The following is a 16,275-nucleotide window of genomic DNA, read 5'->3' on the forward strand; positions in this document are numbered from 1 at the left end:
AATAAATGACGTGCTAAGGTAAAGAAGTGCATTTTATTTTTCTACATTGCAGTGATTCCCAGACCTGTGTAAGTCTCAGGATCATCTGAGAAACTTAACTGTTTGCATGCTTAATCTCTACCATTATCCTATTAGATCAGAAACAGAAAACAGAACCAGGGATTTTAGAGAACTTCCAAGTGATTCTGATGCAGCAGGTACACTAACCAGTCTGAGAACAAGTGGACTATCAGGCACCAAAAGTGTCATATTCAAGTGTCATCCCTCCTCTTTTATTCATAAACACATACACTGACAGTTCTTCTGGGCCCCCCAAAGTTTTCTTTTACTCATATACTCACATAATATACTATTTTATGTATTTCAACCAATTGCATTTTAGGTTGGTGTGTATACAGGGCGCAGAGGTGGTAAATTTTTTTAGCATTTGGCTCTATGGACTTTTGTTTTGACTATTTTTCACATTGATGAAGGTAATAGCTAACATTTATATAGTTCTTACCAAGTTCCAGGTACTGTTCTAAGTTGTATATAAACGTGGCAGATACATTACAATGTAGAAAGAAAAATGTTTGTGTACATGTTGAAGATGAACAGATTAAATATAATCTTTCACAAAAACAAGAACTTAAATCCACTGTTCATTTTATAACTTTATTAAAATCTTCACATTGAAAACAGTAATTACTTAGATTTTTCACACACTTTCTAGAAATAAAGGTTCAACGTGCTTCTACCTCTTGGATCTTGTCTACATATGTGAAGGAGGAAAAGGGCAGGTATTAATCTCACTGACAGTGGAAAATCTATGCTATGGAGAAGTTTCGCTTGTCTAATGTTGCAGAGAGTCCATAAGGAACACAGGAATTAAATGTAGGTCTTGACTCTAATACATTATCATCTATGCTATTACTCAGCCTATTACAAAGAAATGTATCTTAAAGAAAAAAAAAAAACCCTTAATTCCTTCGTGGCACCCAAGAATAGCACTCCAAAGGAGTCAGGTCAGACTGTAAAATAATGGCAATTAAGTGGTTAGGCACCTATCTATTTCTAGCCTTATTGCAGGCTCACTTTTTTTTTTAAATAATTTATATCCTTTCTTAGCACTAAATCTCCACTATTTATTAGTACTGGAGAGAAGCGTATTGTTTGCTAAGTGACTGCCATTGTCATAACCTCTCTCTGGGAAACTGACCGTGATATCATGCCAACTGAAAGGACCGAGAGCGGGTGTCTGACCCAACAGTGGCCTCCCTAACTGGCCAGTTTACGAACTCTGTGCAGAACGAACAACAAAGTGAACCTAGAATGAATTTCAGAAATACACAATGACTGGTAGAAGGAAAAAGGCTTCAAGAGGACAAAGAGGGCAGACACTAAGTAAAACCCATGAGTACGAGAAGCTATGAGCAAGCAAGAGCCGCAGGGTAAACTGCAGAATACGGGAGCAGTTATCACAGGAGCAGCTGGGTGGTAAAAGCTGAAAATTTACACATGGAATATGGCACTCGGGGTTCCCTTCAAACTGCTCCTTCCCCAGTCGATTGGGGAGGTAGTGGGGAGTAGTATAGAAGAAATGAGGTTGGTCACAGCTGACAATTGTTGCAGCTGTTTAAAACAATCTCCCATTACCTACCTGGCATGCTGACATCTGACAGGTCCACTGGGTACCTAGCAGGAACACGGCAATTCATTAAACTTATCTCCCTACTTCTGAATGTATTTGACATTCTCCGTAACAAAAGGTTAAAATGTTTAACACATACATATATAAATCCAGAAGCTGATCACTTCCCATCACTTCCATTGCTATCACCCTGGTCACCACTAATCTTTCCCCTGATTACTATAATAATCCCTAAAAAGCCTTTTTCAACACAGCAGTCAGAATGATCCTTTAAAAAATCAAAATCAGATGAGGTCACTCCTCTGCACAAAATACTGCAATGTCTCCCATTTCTTTTACAGAAAAAGCCAATGTCCTAAAATGACCTATAAGACCCTCGGTGATCAGATCCCCTTATTCCCTATCTGCCATGTGTTCCTTTTCATGGACTATCTGTGGGAAGAATGTTTCAAGTGGAGGAAATACCCTAGAACAAAGGCCTTAAGGCAGGAGCAGGCCTGTAAATCTGAAGAACACAGATTACCTTGTAAGAGTCCCCAAGGTCGTTTTCCTCCCCGGCTGCCTGAAGATCAGCCGCCATCATGAACCACACAGGAACTGTCCGGACTAGGAAGTTCAGGACCAACCGACTGCTTCAGTGGAAACAAACGGTCATTGATGTTCTTCACCCTCGAAAGGCAACAGTACCTAAAACAGAAATTCGGGAAAAACTGGCCAAAATGTACAAGACCACACCAGATGTCATCTTTGTGTTTGGATTCAGAACCCATTTTGGTGTCGGCAAGACAACTGGCTTCGGCATGATTTACGACTCCTTGAATTACACGAAGAAGAATGAGCCCAAACATGGGCTTGCAAGACATGGCCTGTATGAGAAGAAAAAGACCATAAGAAAACAGCAAAAGGAACGCAAGAACAGAATGAAGAAAGTCAGGGGGACTGCAGAGGGCAATGTTGGTGCTGGCAAAAAGGAGCAGTAAAGATTCTGCAGTGACTGTATCTGTGGTGCTTGTGCAGATTTTTCATGAAAGAATAAACTAAGACCTTTTACAAAAAAAAAAAAAGAGTCCCCAAGGTCATCTAGAGATTATAAAAAATGAGACCAATGTTCAGGAAATAGAGGCTGACTCAGCCTTCCTAGAACTCAGGAATGATGTGGCAAAAAGGGAATGGGTTTTAGAATCATGTATACTTACCCAAACTCTTATCTTTCCCATTACTGACTAAAATTCAAGTTCTGAGCCTTAATTTTTCTCACTTGAAAAACAGGGAAAGTAACAATGATTTTCTGATGTGGAATCAACTGTGGTATTATACAGAAAACATCTAGCAGAGTGCTCAGCACATAACTGGTACACAATAAATGTTTACCAAGTAATATGCCCCTGTGCCCTTCTCCTGTAGCGAAAACAGAGCAAAGTCTGGCTGGGAGAGACAAGAGAATTCTTTTCTTAACATAGCCATCATGAGGCCTGTGTTGTAGATGGCCCCTGGCTGGCAGATGAGAACTCTCAGTTCTGGTTCAAGCTGCAACTACTAGATGGCGACTTGGGGCCAGTTGTTTCATCTCTTCGGAATTTAGTTCAATCATCTTTACAATGAGCTAACTAGACCACCAGTGCTAAGATACAGTCCTGAGATGCTGTTTCTGAAAAACAGTCAGGGACTCTACCCTAAATAGCCCCCGTGGCATGCATCACAGGGACGTGTTGCAAGGACAGAGGGTGGGGTGGTGAGAGGAAGACATCCTCCAAATTCTTAGGCCTGGCTGGCTTCATGGCTGTGTGACCTGTGCAGGCCCAGGAAGGCTGGGTGCTTCACTGAATGCTCTGCTGCGAGAGTCTCAAGATTCTCAATAAAGTTTGAACAACGAGATCTGCATTTTCATTTTATAGTGAGACCTGCAAATTATGTGGTCAGTCCTGTCGCTAGGAGATGAGTACAAATAAGTAAGATATTTTTCTGTCATTAATTAGAGACTGGCAGCAAGACACCCCTGGTGGGTGAGATAGTTGTCTGGGGCAGAACAGAAGTGGGAGGGGGTTTTGAGGGGGTCAACAGGGAAGGGTGATGATGGATGAACTCTTCCAAGTACAGCTGACCCCTGAACAACAGCAGGGGTCAGAGGTGCCACCCACCTCCTAGTTGAAAATCCAAGTATTACTTTACAGTCGGCCCTGCATATGTACTGCTCCACGAACTCAACCAACCGATCATACATAGTATGTATTTATTGAAAAAGAATTCCACGTGTAAGTAAATCCACGTAGGTCAAACCTGCGTTGCTCAAGGGTAAACTGTACTCTGAACTGTTTCTTTACCTTCTGCTCCTTGCTTCCTCTAAACTACAGCACAAGACTGCCCTCTGGTGGCCAATGACACGAATTCTTTCAAAGATTTCCAATATAAGGTCTTCACATTTCAGCACCTACAGGGTGTTCCAGAAAAATCTGACATGCTATACTGTGTAGTTTGTAATAATTATTAAGCGCTTTCCTCAGTTTCAACTTCCAAAATAATCACAAGTAATATGAAGACCCCTTTTCTGTTTTCCTGAACAATTCCCTAAGGCTGCTTTCATCTGCTCAACAAGAAATGATTTTCAAAATTTTTAAAAAGTACTAGTAGCAAGTATTCAATGATGAACAGCACTGGTCATTAACAATGCCATCAAACTGATTCAAATTCTCAGGTTACTTCTGGGTCTGAATCAGAATACCCAGAATATCATCATCTTCAAAACTGGATGGTCATTTAGGGGTAGGGTTACGCTTTCATTCAGTCTGTGCTAATACACAGGGTGATATTCAGACCCAATGACCCACGTTCAGGCTACTGGCTGGAACAGGCATTACTGAACAATTAACTGGAAAAGAAGAGTAAGCAACGCAGTGATAGAAGATGAAGAAAGTGAGGATCCTTGGAGCAAATCAATAGTCACAGTGTTCCAGGGGGCGTCTCTCACCCATAAGCATCCCCACTGAGAATCCCACCAGATGAAAGGGTTCCCGAAGTCCTCCCTTCCAGATTACCAGGAAGAAAAGAGGGAACTCAAATATTATCCGGGGATTAGTGCTTAGGACCCCGTGCAGGGGGAGGAGAGGCAGACGTCTAAAGGGGGGTGAGGGAGTTCTCCCAGGGTCTCCGCCTCAGCATTAAGGCCACACCCCTCAGACGACGGGGGGCGGGGGGCGGGGGAAACACTAGTTCTTTTCAAACAATTCAGATATACTCACTGCACTGACTGGAGAAGATATCTGAGCTCCAAACAACAATACTCTCTCTTCACTCAGAGACAAGAGTCCTTTAGGGAGAGAAGTCTTTGCTTAATGCCATTTCTTGTTTTGTTTTGGGTAATTTTTTTAAACAAGACCTCAGGATAACAAGGACATCAAAGGATATAAATGTGGCACTGAACTTCTTCTCTCTAACACATCCTGGGGGCAGAAAAACCTGAGTGAGGATGGGTCTCGTTCCACAATTCCAGTCGCCATTGAGTGTTCATTCTGCGCTCCCTCAGCATGACATGCTCACTAATATACCGTTTTTCTGTATTCAGTTTGCTTGTCTGTCTCCTCTAGTCTGTGACCTCCATGGGGGTGAAGATAGAGTCTTATATCTACACCCCTACCCCCACTATATCCCTTTAACACTCAGTAAACATTAGGAACTGCAAAGGAGTGACTAAATGGAACATGCTGAACAGTCTCAGCCTTAGCAAGCCAGCCTTTTCCACCCAATATCCCGAGTCCTTACACACAGACTCTTTATTGAAGGAAACAGCCTGAGCTGTTTCTGTACACAGATAACCTTATTCTGAACGAGATCAACCCTACCTAGGTCGTACCAGGTTAGGCCACTTGCTCCAAGAGCAGTCAATCTATACACCTGAGAACAGTCTATGAGAACTTCGTCTAAGACCAGTAATTCTAACTAGTTAAATTGACTTAAATACACGCAAAATCTGACTTACATACATACAAAAGTCACCAGCTAGTAACAATGGATGGTGGAGGGGAACGAAGTTTGCCACCCCAAAAATATATCTCTTTGGCATAATGATTAAGTTAGGTTGATAATTTTTAAGAAACAGAAGATGTAGAAAGTCTTTCTTTCTACTTTCCTCTTGGCTGCCTAAAATATTTAAATAGGGCTTATTCCCAAAATAGAGGTATCACCAGGAATATCTGCAAAGAATATGGGCTAAGTATGAAGGGGGAAATTCCGTGGGGCCTAGAGATCAGGGGCCACTCAATGTCTCATTTTCTCTGCGTGGCCAGCAAACATTTGTTTATCAAACATTTGCTTTTTCATCTTGAGAACTGCCTTACTCCCCCTTTTAAGTTCCAACATCCTCTTTTATCTCTTGCTTAAGATGGTATTTAAGCTGAAGGTTCTGGCCATTTTTGGCAAGTTACTGCATTTTCCTAGGTATGAAAAAGTGAAAGTGTCAAAACACTCTCCGACATAAATCACAGCAAGATCCTCTATGACCCACCTCCCAGAATATTGGAAATAAAAGCAAAACTAAACAAATGGCACCTAATGAAACTTAAAAGCTTTTGCACTACAAAGGAAACTATAAGTAAGGTGAAAAGACAGCCCTCAGATTGGGAGAAAATAATAGCAAATGAAGAAACAGACAAAGGATTAATCTCAAAAATATACAAGCAACTCCTGCAGCTCAATTCCAGAAAAATAAATGACCCAATCAAAAAATGGGCCAAAGAACTAAACAGACATTTCTCCAAAGAAGACATACAGATGGCTAACAAACACATGAAAAGATGCTCAACATCACTCATTATTAGAGAAATGCAAATCAAAACCACAGTGAGGTACCATTACACGCCAGTCAGGATGGCTGCTATCCAAAAGTCTACAAACAATAAATGCTGGAGAGGGTGTGGAGAAAAGGGAACCCTGTTACACTGTTGGTGGGAATGCAAACTAGTACAGCCGCTATGGAGAACAGTGTGGAAATTTCTTAAAAAACTGGAAATAGAACTGCCATATGACCCAGCAATCCCACTTCTGGGCATACACACTGAGGAAACCAGATCTGAAAGAGACACGTGCACCCCAATGTTCATCGCAGCACTGTTTATAATAGCCAGGACATGGAAGCAACCTAGATGCCCATCAGCAGATGAATGGATAAGGAAGCTGTGGTACATATACACCATGGAATATTACTCAGCCGTTAAAAAGAATTCATTTGAATCAGTCCTAATGAGATGGATGAAACTGGAGCCCATTATACAGAGTGAAGTAAGCCAGAAAGACAAAGAATATTACAGCATACTAACACATATATATGGAATTTAGAAAGATGGTAACGATAACCCTATATGCAAAACAGAAAAAGAGACACAGAAATACAGAACAGACTTTTGAACTCTGTGGGAGAAGGGTGGGATGTTTCAAAAGAACAGCATGTATACTATCTATGGTGAAACAGATCACCAGCCCAGGTGGGATGCATGAGACAAGTGCTCCGGCCTTGTGCACTGGGAAGACCCAGAGGAATCGGGTGGAGAGGGAGGTGGGAGGGGGGATCGGGATGGGGAATACGTGTAAATCCATGGCTGATTCATATCAATGTATGACAAAACCCACTGAAATGTTGTGAAGTAATTAGCCTCCAACTAATAAAAAAAAAAAAAAAAGTGAAAGTGTCAATCACTCAGTTATGTCAGACTCTTTGCGACCCCATGGACTGTAGCCCACTAAGCTCCTCAGTCCATGGAATTCTCCAGGCAAGAATACTGGACTGGGTAGCCATTCCCTTCTCCAGGGGATCTTTCTGACCCAGGGATCGAACCTGGGCCTCCTGCATCGCAGGCAGATTCTTTACCATCTGAGCCACCAGGGAAGCCCTCTTCTATGTACGCAAGTTATTTAATTTGCTTGACTTTCTCTTACTAACCTATCCCATGTCAATTTAATTCTCAGTCCAGCCAGAACCAAAATGGGTAGAGGAAAATTTCCTCCTCTCAGACAATGCGCCGAAGTAGAAAGGCATAGAGGAAAGACTGAAAGCAGAGGACATGAGGTAAAAGGAATCACAGTGAGTTCTAGCAAACAACATAGACGAAAAGAAGGTGAAGTAACAGGTTCTTAGAGATGGAAATAATGAATTCTTGCTTATGGTGAGTAAAACTACAACTTGTTTACTATAGCCTCCTCAGATCGTGGTTGGCCAAGAGAACATATTTCTTAAATATGAATTAAGCATCTACCATGTGGCACATATGAGTTTTAGATATAAACAAGACAGATCTATTTGGTTCCCAAGGAGGTGTGAATCCAGCTCAGAAATGTACCATCTACAGGTTGAAGACTGACATTAAACAAATAAAAATGACAGTGATAAGCAATACAAAGAAGTAGTGTAGGCTCTCACAGAAACATGTAATACCTTGAATTATATTTTCCACTGGTTTATTTTTGCTAAGTTCTCTGTCTATACACCCTTTCCTACACTCTAACGAGGCCTGATTTACAGTTGACATTCTTTTCATCCTAATTTTCACCTGTAACTGTACATGTAAAGGCTACTTCCCCAAGGTCTACAAAATTTTCAAAATACAAATTGGCTCTAAACTCAAAGAGAAAATTGTAAATTTTAGTAAGTGAATGTTTTACTAGTAAAACATAGCACTCACTCAAATGTACTTCAATGCAACTCTCACTACTAGGTTAACACAGGGTTTACAATGTGCCAGATGTTTTTCAAAATGCTTCACAAAAACCAACTCATGCTGTGTCATACTGAGTAAAGTCAGACAGAGAAGGAGAAATATCCTATGCCGTCGTTTATGTGTGGAATCGAAAGAGAAATGATACAAATGAACTCACTTACAAAAGAGAAAGAGACTCACAGACTTAAGAGAATGAACCCATGGTTGCCGGGGGACAGGGAAGGGGAAAGGATGGAGGGAAGGGATCGTCAGGGGATTTGGCTGGGACTGACATGTTCACGCTGCTATATTATGGGTAACAACAAGGTTCTGCTGGAGAGCGCCAGGAACTCTGCTCACTGTTACGCGGCAGCCTGGATGGGAGGGCGGTGTGGGCGAAATGTACACGTGTGTATATATGGCGGAGTCCCTTCACTCTTCACCTGAAACCGTCCCAGTGTGGTTTGGTAATTGGCTGTATACCCCAATACAAAACAGAAAGTTTTTTAAAAAAATCGACTCATGTTAATCCTCACAACAACTCCTCTATACTATAAGAACTAGTAAAACTATTTTCATTTTACACATTAGGTAGATGAGGCAAAGAAAAATTATATGTTAGCCAAAGGTCAGAAACTAATAAGTGGCTGAACCAGAATTTGAACCCGAGCACTCTGGTTCGAGAGTCAATACATTCTAGAGTCTAGACTCAGTTTTATTTAATATGGTTTTATCGGTAAATTCTCTTTCAAAATACTATTCAACAAATACTTATTGAATGTTTATTAGATGCAAGTGTTGATCTAGGTGTTAGAACAGTGAACAAAACAGACAAAAGAATCCCTGTTCCCATGGAGGAAGATATAAATAACATATAAGAGAAAAAGGTAAAATATAAAGTACATTAGATGGTGTAAATGCTAAGGAGGAAACAAGGCCAGAAAGAGGGATGAGGAGTAAGTATGATTTTAAAAAGGTGTGGGGATATGAGTACAATTTTAAATAGGCTGACCAGGAAAGTAACCTGAGTAGGTGATGTTTGAACAATGACCCGAATGAAGTGAGGACATGAGTTGTTTCAGTTAAGCTTTATAAGATAACAGGCCGAGTAAGAGCCCTGGGCTTGGATCCCTGGACCCTTTAGACTCATTACAGTCTAAAACAGCCACAGAGTTACATTTAGAGTCTCTGGGGTGTGCACAGAACCAGTGCATTCTATGAGGGCTTGATGCTGCCAGTTTAGGAAATGCAGAGTAATGCAACTGAATGAGTGTCATGAAACGAGCAACAGCTTCTTCATTCATTCTGATCAAGAATCCATGGAGGGTTATTTCATGAGGTAGCAATGCTGAACACTTTGTGAACTTCATTCTTCCCAGTTTCTAAAGTCGATACTCTTTATTTTAATCTGCCTGGGTTAACAACTGATGTACTATACCCTGCAGCTCTTGTGTGGAGTACTGTACACATTTCTATTATGTCTCATCGGTTTATAGTGTCCTTCAAGTCCTCTATTTTCTTTTTTTTTAATTGAGGCATAGGTGATGTACTATATAAGCTTCAGATGTACAACACAGTGACTCACACTTTTAAAGGTTATACTCCATTTATAAAATGTTGTCTGTATTCCCTGTGTTGTGCAATGTATCCTTGCAGCTTACTTATTTTATACATAGCAGATTGTACCTCTTATTCTCCTACCCCTAACTTGCCCCTCCCCACTTTCCTCTCCCAGTTGGTAACCAACAGTGTGTTCTTCACATCTGAGAGCCTGTTTCCTTGTTACATTCTTTGTGTTGTTTTTCTTTCAGATTTCACATGTAAGTGACATCATACGGTATTTGATTTTATCTCCAAGGCCTCTGTTTTCTTACTGATCTTCTCTCTAGATCAGTTTTGCTCATTACTGAAAGAAGAGTACTGAAATTTTCAAGTTATGTTAGATCTATCTCTTCAGTTATGCTCAAGTCTTCTCACACATTTTGACTCAATTTGCTTAGTTTCTGGAAGTCTTTGACTATTTCTAAGAGTTCTGACAAACTTGCTTCAAATAGTTTCTGCTTATTTTTCATTGTTTCTCTGAAGGGACAGGGGCATGGAGCTGCCTATTCCACCATTTTGAACACGGCTCTCCCAAAGTGATTTTTTGTCAGACCTCTCACCAGACAGGAAAACAATAAATCTGTTTTCTAACAGAACATGTTTATAGATATGAACATAAACGACGAGTTTCCCTAGTAGAGGCCTGAAGCCTCGTTCCTTACATCTATCCCCTCCACTTCATGTTGGCTCCTCCGTCTTCCCTGAGTAGACATGGAGCTCCATGAAACAGTTTGTAAAACACTATAATAAACCATTATCATCGCCTGACACTTGTGCGCCAAGTGCTTGCTTTCAGATGTTAGAAATAGTTAAGTAATCTTTCTGACCTAGACGATTTCTTGTTTTGTTTCCTAACTTATTTCAAAAAATATTCTTCCCAACTCCCCAACTTTGCGGAAAAGCCACAATAAATAAAATGATCTGTCATTCCCTCTCCCAGAGTTAACTGCTGTTAACATGTTGACATTTCTCACACTTATAAAATAAGTGTAATTCAGGTTAATATATAGCAGTTATCATCTTGACCTCTATGTGTTTAACACTGTTATTCTAGTTCACACCTATGTCAATACTGTCACATCTACTCTTGGAAGATTATATAACTTTTATGAGAGAAGACATGTCATGTATTGACTAACCTTTCAACCTGCACCTTCCTAACCATCCCTTCAGTATCTTTCAATAAAACAAAAACAGGTTGATTGCTCTATAGGCTAGCATAATGAGGCTTCAAGTCTGTGGGTTTCAACATCTTTGTCATCTATGCCTACCAATGAAGCTTGGCCATATTGAAGTTGCTTTTAAACTTCAAACTGCAGCAAAATGCCATCTTTATTTTGAAATCAAATCTTTTATGAAATCCCAAAATATAAATACACACAAAAAATAAAATAAAACTGAGTGTTGAAGTCTGTGTATGTGTGAGTAGGTTGAGGGAAGTGGGTAAGCAGCTTATTCAGTCAGTCCTGCTTAGCCTTCCTTAGCCAACATGATGCAGAACCCCAAAGCTCTGGGACAAGAATGTTTGAATATCCCATACCTCTGAGATGTCCTCAAATCAGTACTTTTAATGAACTGGATGACTATTGCATCTGTATCTCCTCTGGCTTCTCAGACAGTACCTGACACAAAGTAGGCATTTACAAAGTATTCACTGAAATAAAAGACATGAAATTCAAAATGAGGAAATGGGTTAGTACGGATCCATTACTGGTACTTGAGAAAAACCTAAGAAAGTACCCCCACTGAGAGCAGTAAACCAGGAGTGGTAGCTCTCAGTGGTATCATCATACTATTATGTTACAAAAGAGAGAATTCAATTACATTTTTTGACCAAGATTCTATCAGTGGTTGCAGAAGACAAAATATAAACATTTAATTTCTTCCACATTCAAGGTACTGTCTGAAGGACTATGGAGGCTGCAAAGATGGTAAAAGTACAGCCTCCCTCCTAAAGAATACTTAATACTCTGGTAGGGGAGATAATTTACATAAAATTGTGCTACAAAGCTAGCCAAGGCACCAAACAATATGTAAAGAAAATTTTCATGTTTTTTGAGCTGAAGTAGAGAAATTTTGAGAAATGATCAACAGATAGCCTCATCAACAGGTGGTTGTTACAGAATGTAGAGGGTAACTGACGCAGAAGAAAGTCAAAACACCATGGGACAATTACTTCACTGAAGAAAGCATGGCATATAAAGCAGTTGGAGATGAGTTAAATGTTAACTTTTTGTCACTGGTGTGTTAAAAATACTGAGAATGGAGAGACGACATGAACTGTAGTGAGAAAAGCTTTTTAAACTTTATATCTGAACTGAAAAAGGAGCTGGAGGATTAGGGTAGGTGGGGAAACATTTCAGTTTAATGAAAGCAACATGCATCAAAGGCCAAAGGCCAAGAGGAAAAAGGTCGCCATGAGGAATAAGATGAAATCAATCTGGCTGAAGCAAAGGGTGTTTGCTGGATACCAGGCTTGCTGAGTGGGGTGGAGCCACATTAATAGTGGGAGCAGCTAAAAGGCCAAGATGAAGATAAAGAAGTTGCAACAAACAGCAATTAGTTTTGATGACTGTACAACTCTCAAAGAAAATAATGACAGGTATGTAAAGTAGTAATGATGGAAAAGAAATAAAAGAAATGAAAGTCTTAAAGATGCTGAGGTGGGCATGAAGTCATCTCATTGCCTGAGATGTGGGCAATGAAACAGATTACCCAGAGAATTCGACAGCTTGGATAGAATCAGGGGTGACAGGCAGAGACAAACCCTCTGAATGGATAGTAAAGTTGCACCAGTGTCAATTAAGAAATCCAGTTTCTGATTCTCTACTGTAAGTTTAATTGTTAGATCTGGGGTCCCACTGAGAATCAGTTGATCCTGTCATTTGATGGTGTACTGTCCCTCAGAAAGGGGAAAATGTACCCTCTGAGGGTGCTGGGGTGTAGAGAGATTGTGTTTTAAGCTTTTCTTTTTCTACAGATGTTAGAAATAGAAAACAAGAGTACTCTTAATAGAAGACTCCAGAGTCACTATAATCCCCAAAATGGTTCACAGAAATGTTTTCTCTTGCTAATCAAAATTCAAAAAGGGAAAAAGACAAGGAGATACTCTTACCATTCTCATTTGACTGGATACCACAGGCAGAAACCTGGGAGACTGGCAGACCTTCTGCTGGCGTATGTTAGAGGTCCCAGGACTTCTCAGCAACAGCGGCAGCCCTGGAGGGACCAGTGTCCAGTCAGTGACATGCAGCCTTGACACCAAACTACAGGGAAAGAAATGCTCTCCTGTACCACACTGCCCCCTGCAGGACACCGGATGGCCTCCATGGTTTTCCTTCCAGCTTTAGGCTATTCCCAGTGGTTTAGCATGTACTTGGTAACAGACGAACTAAATGCTACCCAAATAGACAAGCCAACACCGACACAGTGGTGAAGAAATTAGCACCTGGATTATTTCTCGTTTCGGTATTCCTTTATGGACTGAGTCAGACCAAGGAACTCATATTACAGTAGAAACACGTCACAAACAAATTACAAATCAAAGCTTGTAAAAACTTTGGGGTACTCATCTGGGGTACTCATTAAAACTCTAATCCCTGCACCATCCCCAATCCCCGGGGCAAACAGAATACAAAAATGTAGACATCAGAAGGACTTCAGGAAAAGTTTATCAAGAAACTGGACTTAATGGCCAGAGGCACTACCTCTGGCCCTTATAAAAATCCAGCATGCTCCAAACAGAGGTTGTGAATTAACCCTTTCGAAACAGCACTTGGTTGCCCTCTGCCTAATGGCATCTCTAAATCTTCCATTTCTGATTCAGTAAACACTCTAGGAACTTAGGTAAGAAATCTGATACCATGACTGGCTCTACGGGAAGTAACCAGCATACTTGGAGATTATCAACAGGTAAAAAAGGGTGTGGCATCCACTGACTGGCAAGCCTTGCTATCCCCTTTGACCAGAAGACTGAATGTACAGTAAGCTTTTTAGAAGAAAGTACGCATTGTTATCAAGCTCGGTCAGTCCTTACAAACTGCTGACCATTTGCACTGCCATCCTCCTGGATTCAGACGAGCTCTGCCAGCTCTGGCCCAAACTGGCAGCACTCCCAGGATGACTGGAAGACCATCCCTAAGGTGACCTTAAACTAAGCATTTTCAGGGCCAATTCCCAGGTCCCAGAAGCAGACAAAATCATGAAATAGACAGCTTTTCTCAAGATCACAGAAGATGAAGAAACTTCCTTCTATCTACTCTCTCCCCCTATTTGGTCTCCCTACTCCCGGGGTGGGGGGTGGGGAAATCTTCCTTTTAACAAAGACTTCCCTTTCTTTAGCCATTGATTATAAAGCTAACTGGAGATCGCTGATTTCAATCTATTTTTCCCTTCCACCATGGACTCTCCTTCAAACTTTGTCTTCACTCTCAATAACCCCACTTTCTCACCAGGTCAAGCACAAACCAGGTAACTCTTTATATCAGTTTTCCAAAGCCTGGTGACATTAGGTCATCAATCTGTTCGCTGGTTATGTCTCCATCTAAATTACGCAAAAGAACCTGAACTAATTTTTGTTCTTGCCAATCCAAACAGCTAGGGACAACTCAGGAAAATGGATGCATAACACGTAAGCATCCATGACCAAGAAAACAACATTACTCTTTACCTCTATAGAAGATCAAGGCCTGTCCTTTGCTCAGGTAAAGACGTTAGAAGGGAATTTTTCCTTATGCACTGAAAACAGGCATAGGGCTTCACTCCCCAGGTCTAAGGCAATACTGCAACCAAACCATGTGGTTTGACTCCAAGATGCATCTTCCAGCCTCTCGTGAAGGTCATAAATGGTCAGCACGGACTCCTGCAGGGGCACTGGCCAAGTCACCAGCTGTTCTGGCTCACTGCTAAGCCACCCTTATGGAACCCAGGGTAGCCCAGTTTGCTTACGTCATTAGCCATCAACGATTACATACAGGCAGACCAAAAGTGCAGACTAAGCTGGCCAAGTAACAAAACCAAGCTTTACAGCTACAACGGCCTACCTGTAGGCCTTCTATATCAGATATTTCAAAACCTGTCCTGCTCCTACAGACTGACAGGGATATCCAAGATGGAGATGTACAGGTGTCAACATGACAGGTGACAAGATACACTAAACCCCAACCTAATATGTCACAAGTTCCATTCCGACCTCATCCAGGAACAATGCCGGTCTTCTGAGATAAGGTGTATAAACAGTTCCTATATGGATGGGCAGAAAAATGTGGACTTGAATTCCTGATACCCTCTGTCACCTTAAAATTCCAGCCCAATTATAAACTCTGGTTTCTTTGTTCATAAAAGTAAAAGTGAAAGTCGCTTAGTCAGGTCCGACTCTGTAACTCCATGGACTATACAGTCCATAGAATTCTCTAGGCTAGAATACTAGAGTGGGTAGCCTTTCCCTTCTCCAGGGGATCTTCCCAACCCAGGGATCGAACCCAGGTCTCCCCCATTGCAGGCATATTCTTTACCAGCTGAGCCACAAGGGAAGCCCTACTTTCATAAAAGCACTACTACTTTTTATGAAAGCACTACTTTCATAAAAGTAGCGTCACATAAACACTTCAGACCAGATCTCATAGAAAACTGGCTTGTTTATCACAATTCTAAGTTCTTTTCAGTACTAAGATCCCTTTTCCTAGCCTTTGGAACTTATGAGTTGAAAAAGGCAGTTCTCAATTTTCCATAGTAACAGGAGTTCAACATTACTATGCAAATATTGGAAGACTTTCAATCAAAAGTTAACAGCCTCTGTTGGACTCGAAAACTGCCTTGCCCTGGACATACTGACAGCCCAAGGAGGAGAAGCTCATGCCATCAAGAATGCTGCTTCTATGTAAATCACTTGGGGCAAAGAGTATCTAATCTATACCTTTTGCCCGTGGAGAAGGGAATGGCAACTCACTCCAGTATTCTTGCCTGGAGAATCCCTATGGACAGAGACTGGCAGGGAACCGCAAAGAGTCGGACACAACGGAGCAAGTAACACTTACTTCCTACACTTTTTGAAGACAAGATAAACACGCCCCATCAGATAAAAATGAGGCTCAGCCATTCTATTGGACTGAACTACTCCTAGGGAAGGGAGACTGATTTCATGGAATATGGGGAAATGGGCTTAGATTTGTTATTTTCTGTTTATTCATTCTCATTCTAATCTATGTTCTTCTCACCCTTTGCAGATCTCTTGCCACTCAGTTGCTAACCCAATTCTTCTCTCCACAGTTACCAACTCAGATTTTACTTCTAGGGACATTTCAGACAGGGGAATGAAGGAGTTCAGAGTATGTCACCCCAAAATATGTCACTGTGGCATAC

General features: G+C 41.1%; 1 protein-coding gene across 1 annotated transcript; it reads left to right on the top strand.

Annotated features, from left to right (window-relative positions):
• The first annotated feature begins 2,211 nt into the window (after nt 1-2,211).
• LOC133071611 (small ribosomal subunit protein eS24-like) lies at nt 2,212-4,690 on the top strand. Its single transcript, XM_061164131.1, has one exon. It carries the CDS (start codon nt 2,212-2,214, stop codon nt 2,608-2,610), a length of 399 nt encoding a protein of 132 aa, XP_061020114.1. The 3' UTR covers nt 2,611-4,690.
• Nucleotides 4,691-16,275: the final 11,585 nt, after the last annotated feature.

This window comes from Dama dama, chromosome 17 (genome assembly GCF_033118175.1).
Source record: "Dama dama isolate Ldn47 chromosome 17, ASM3311817v1, whole genome shotgun sequence".
Lineage (NCBI taxonomy): Eukaryota > Metazoa > Chordata > Mammalia > Artiodactyla > Cervidae > Dama > Dama dama.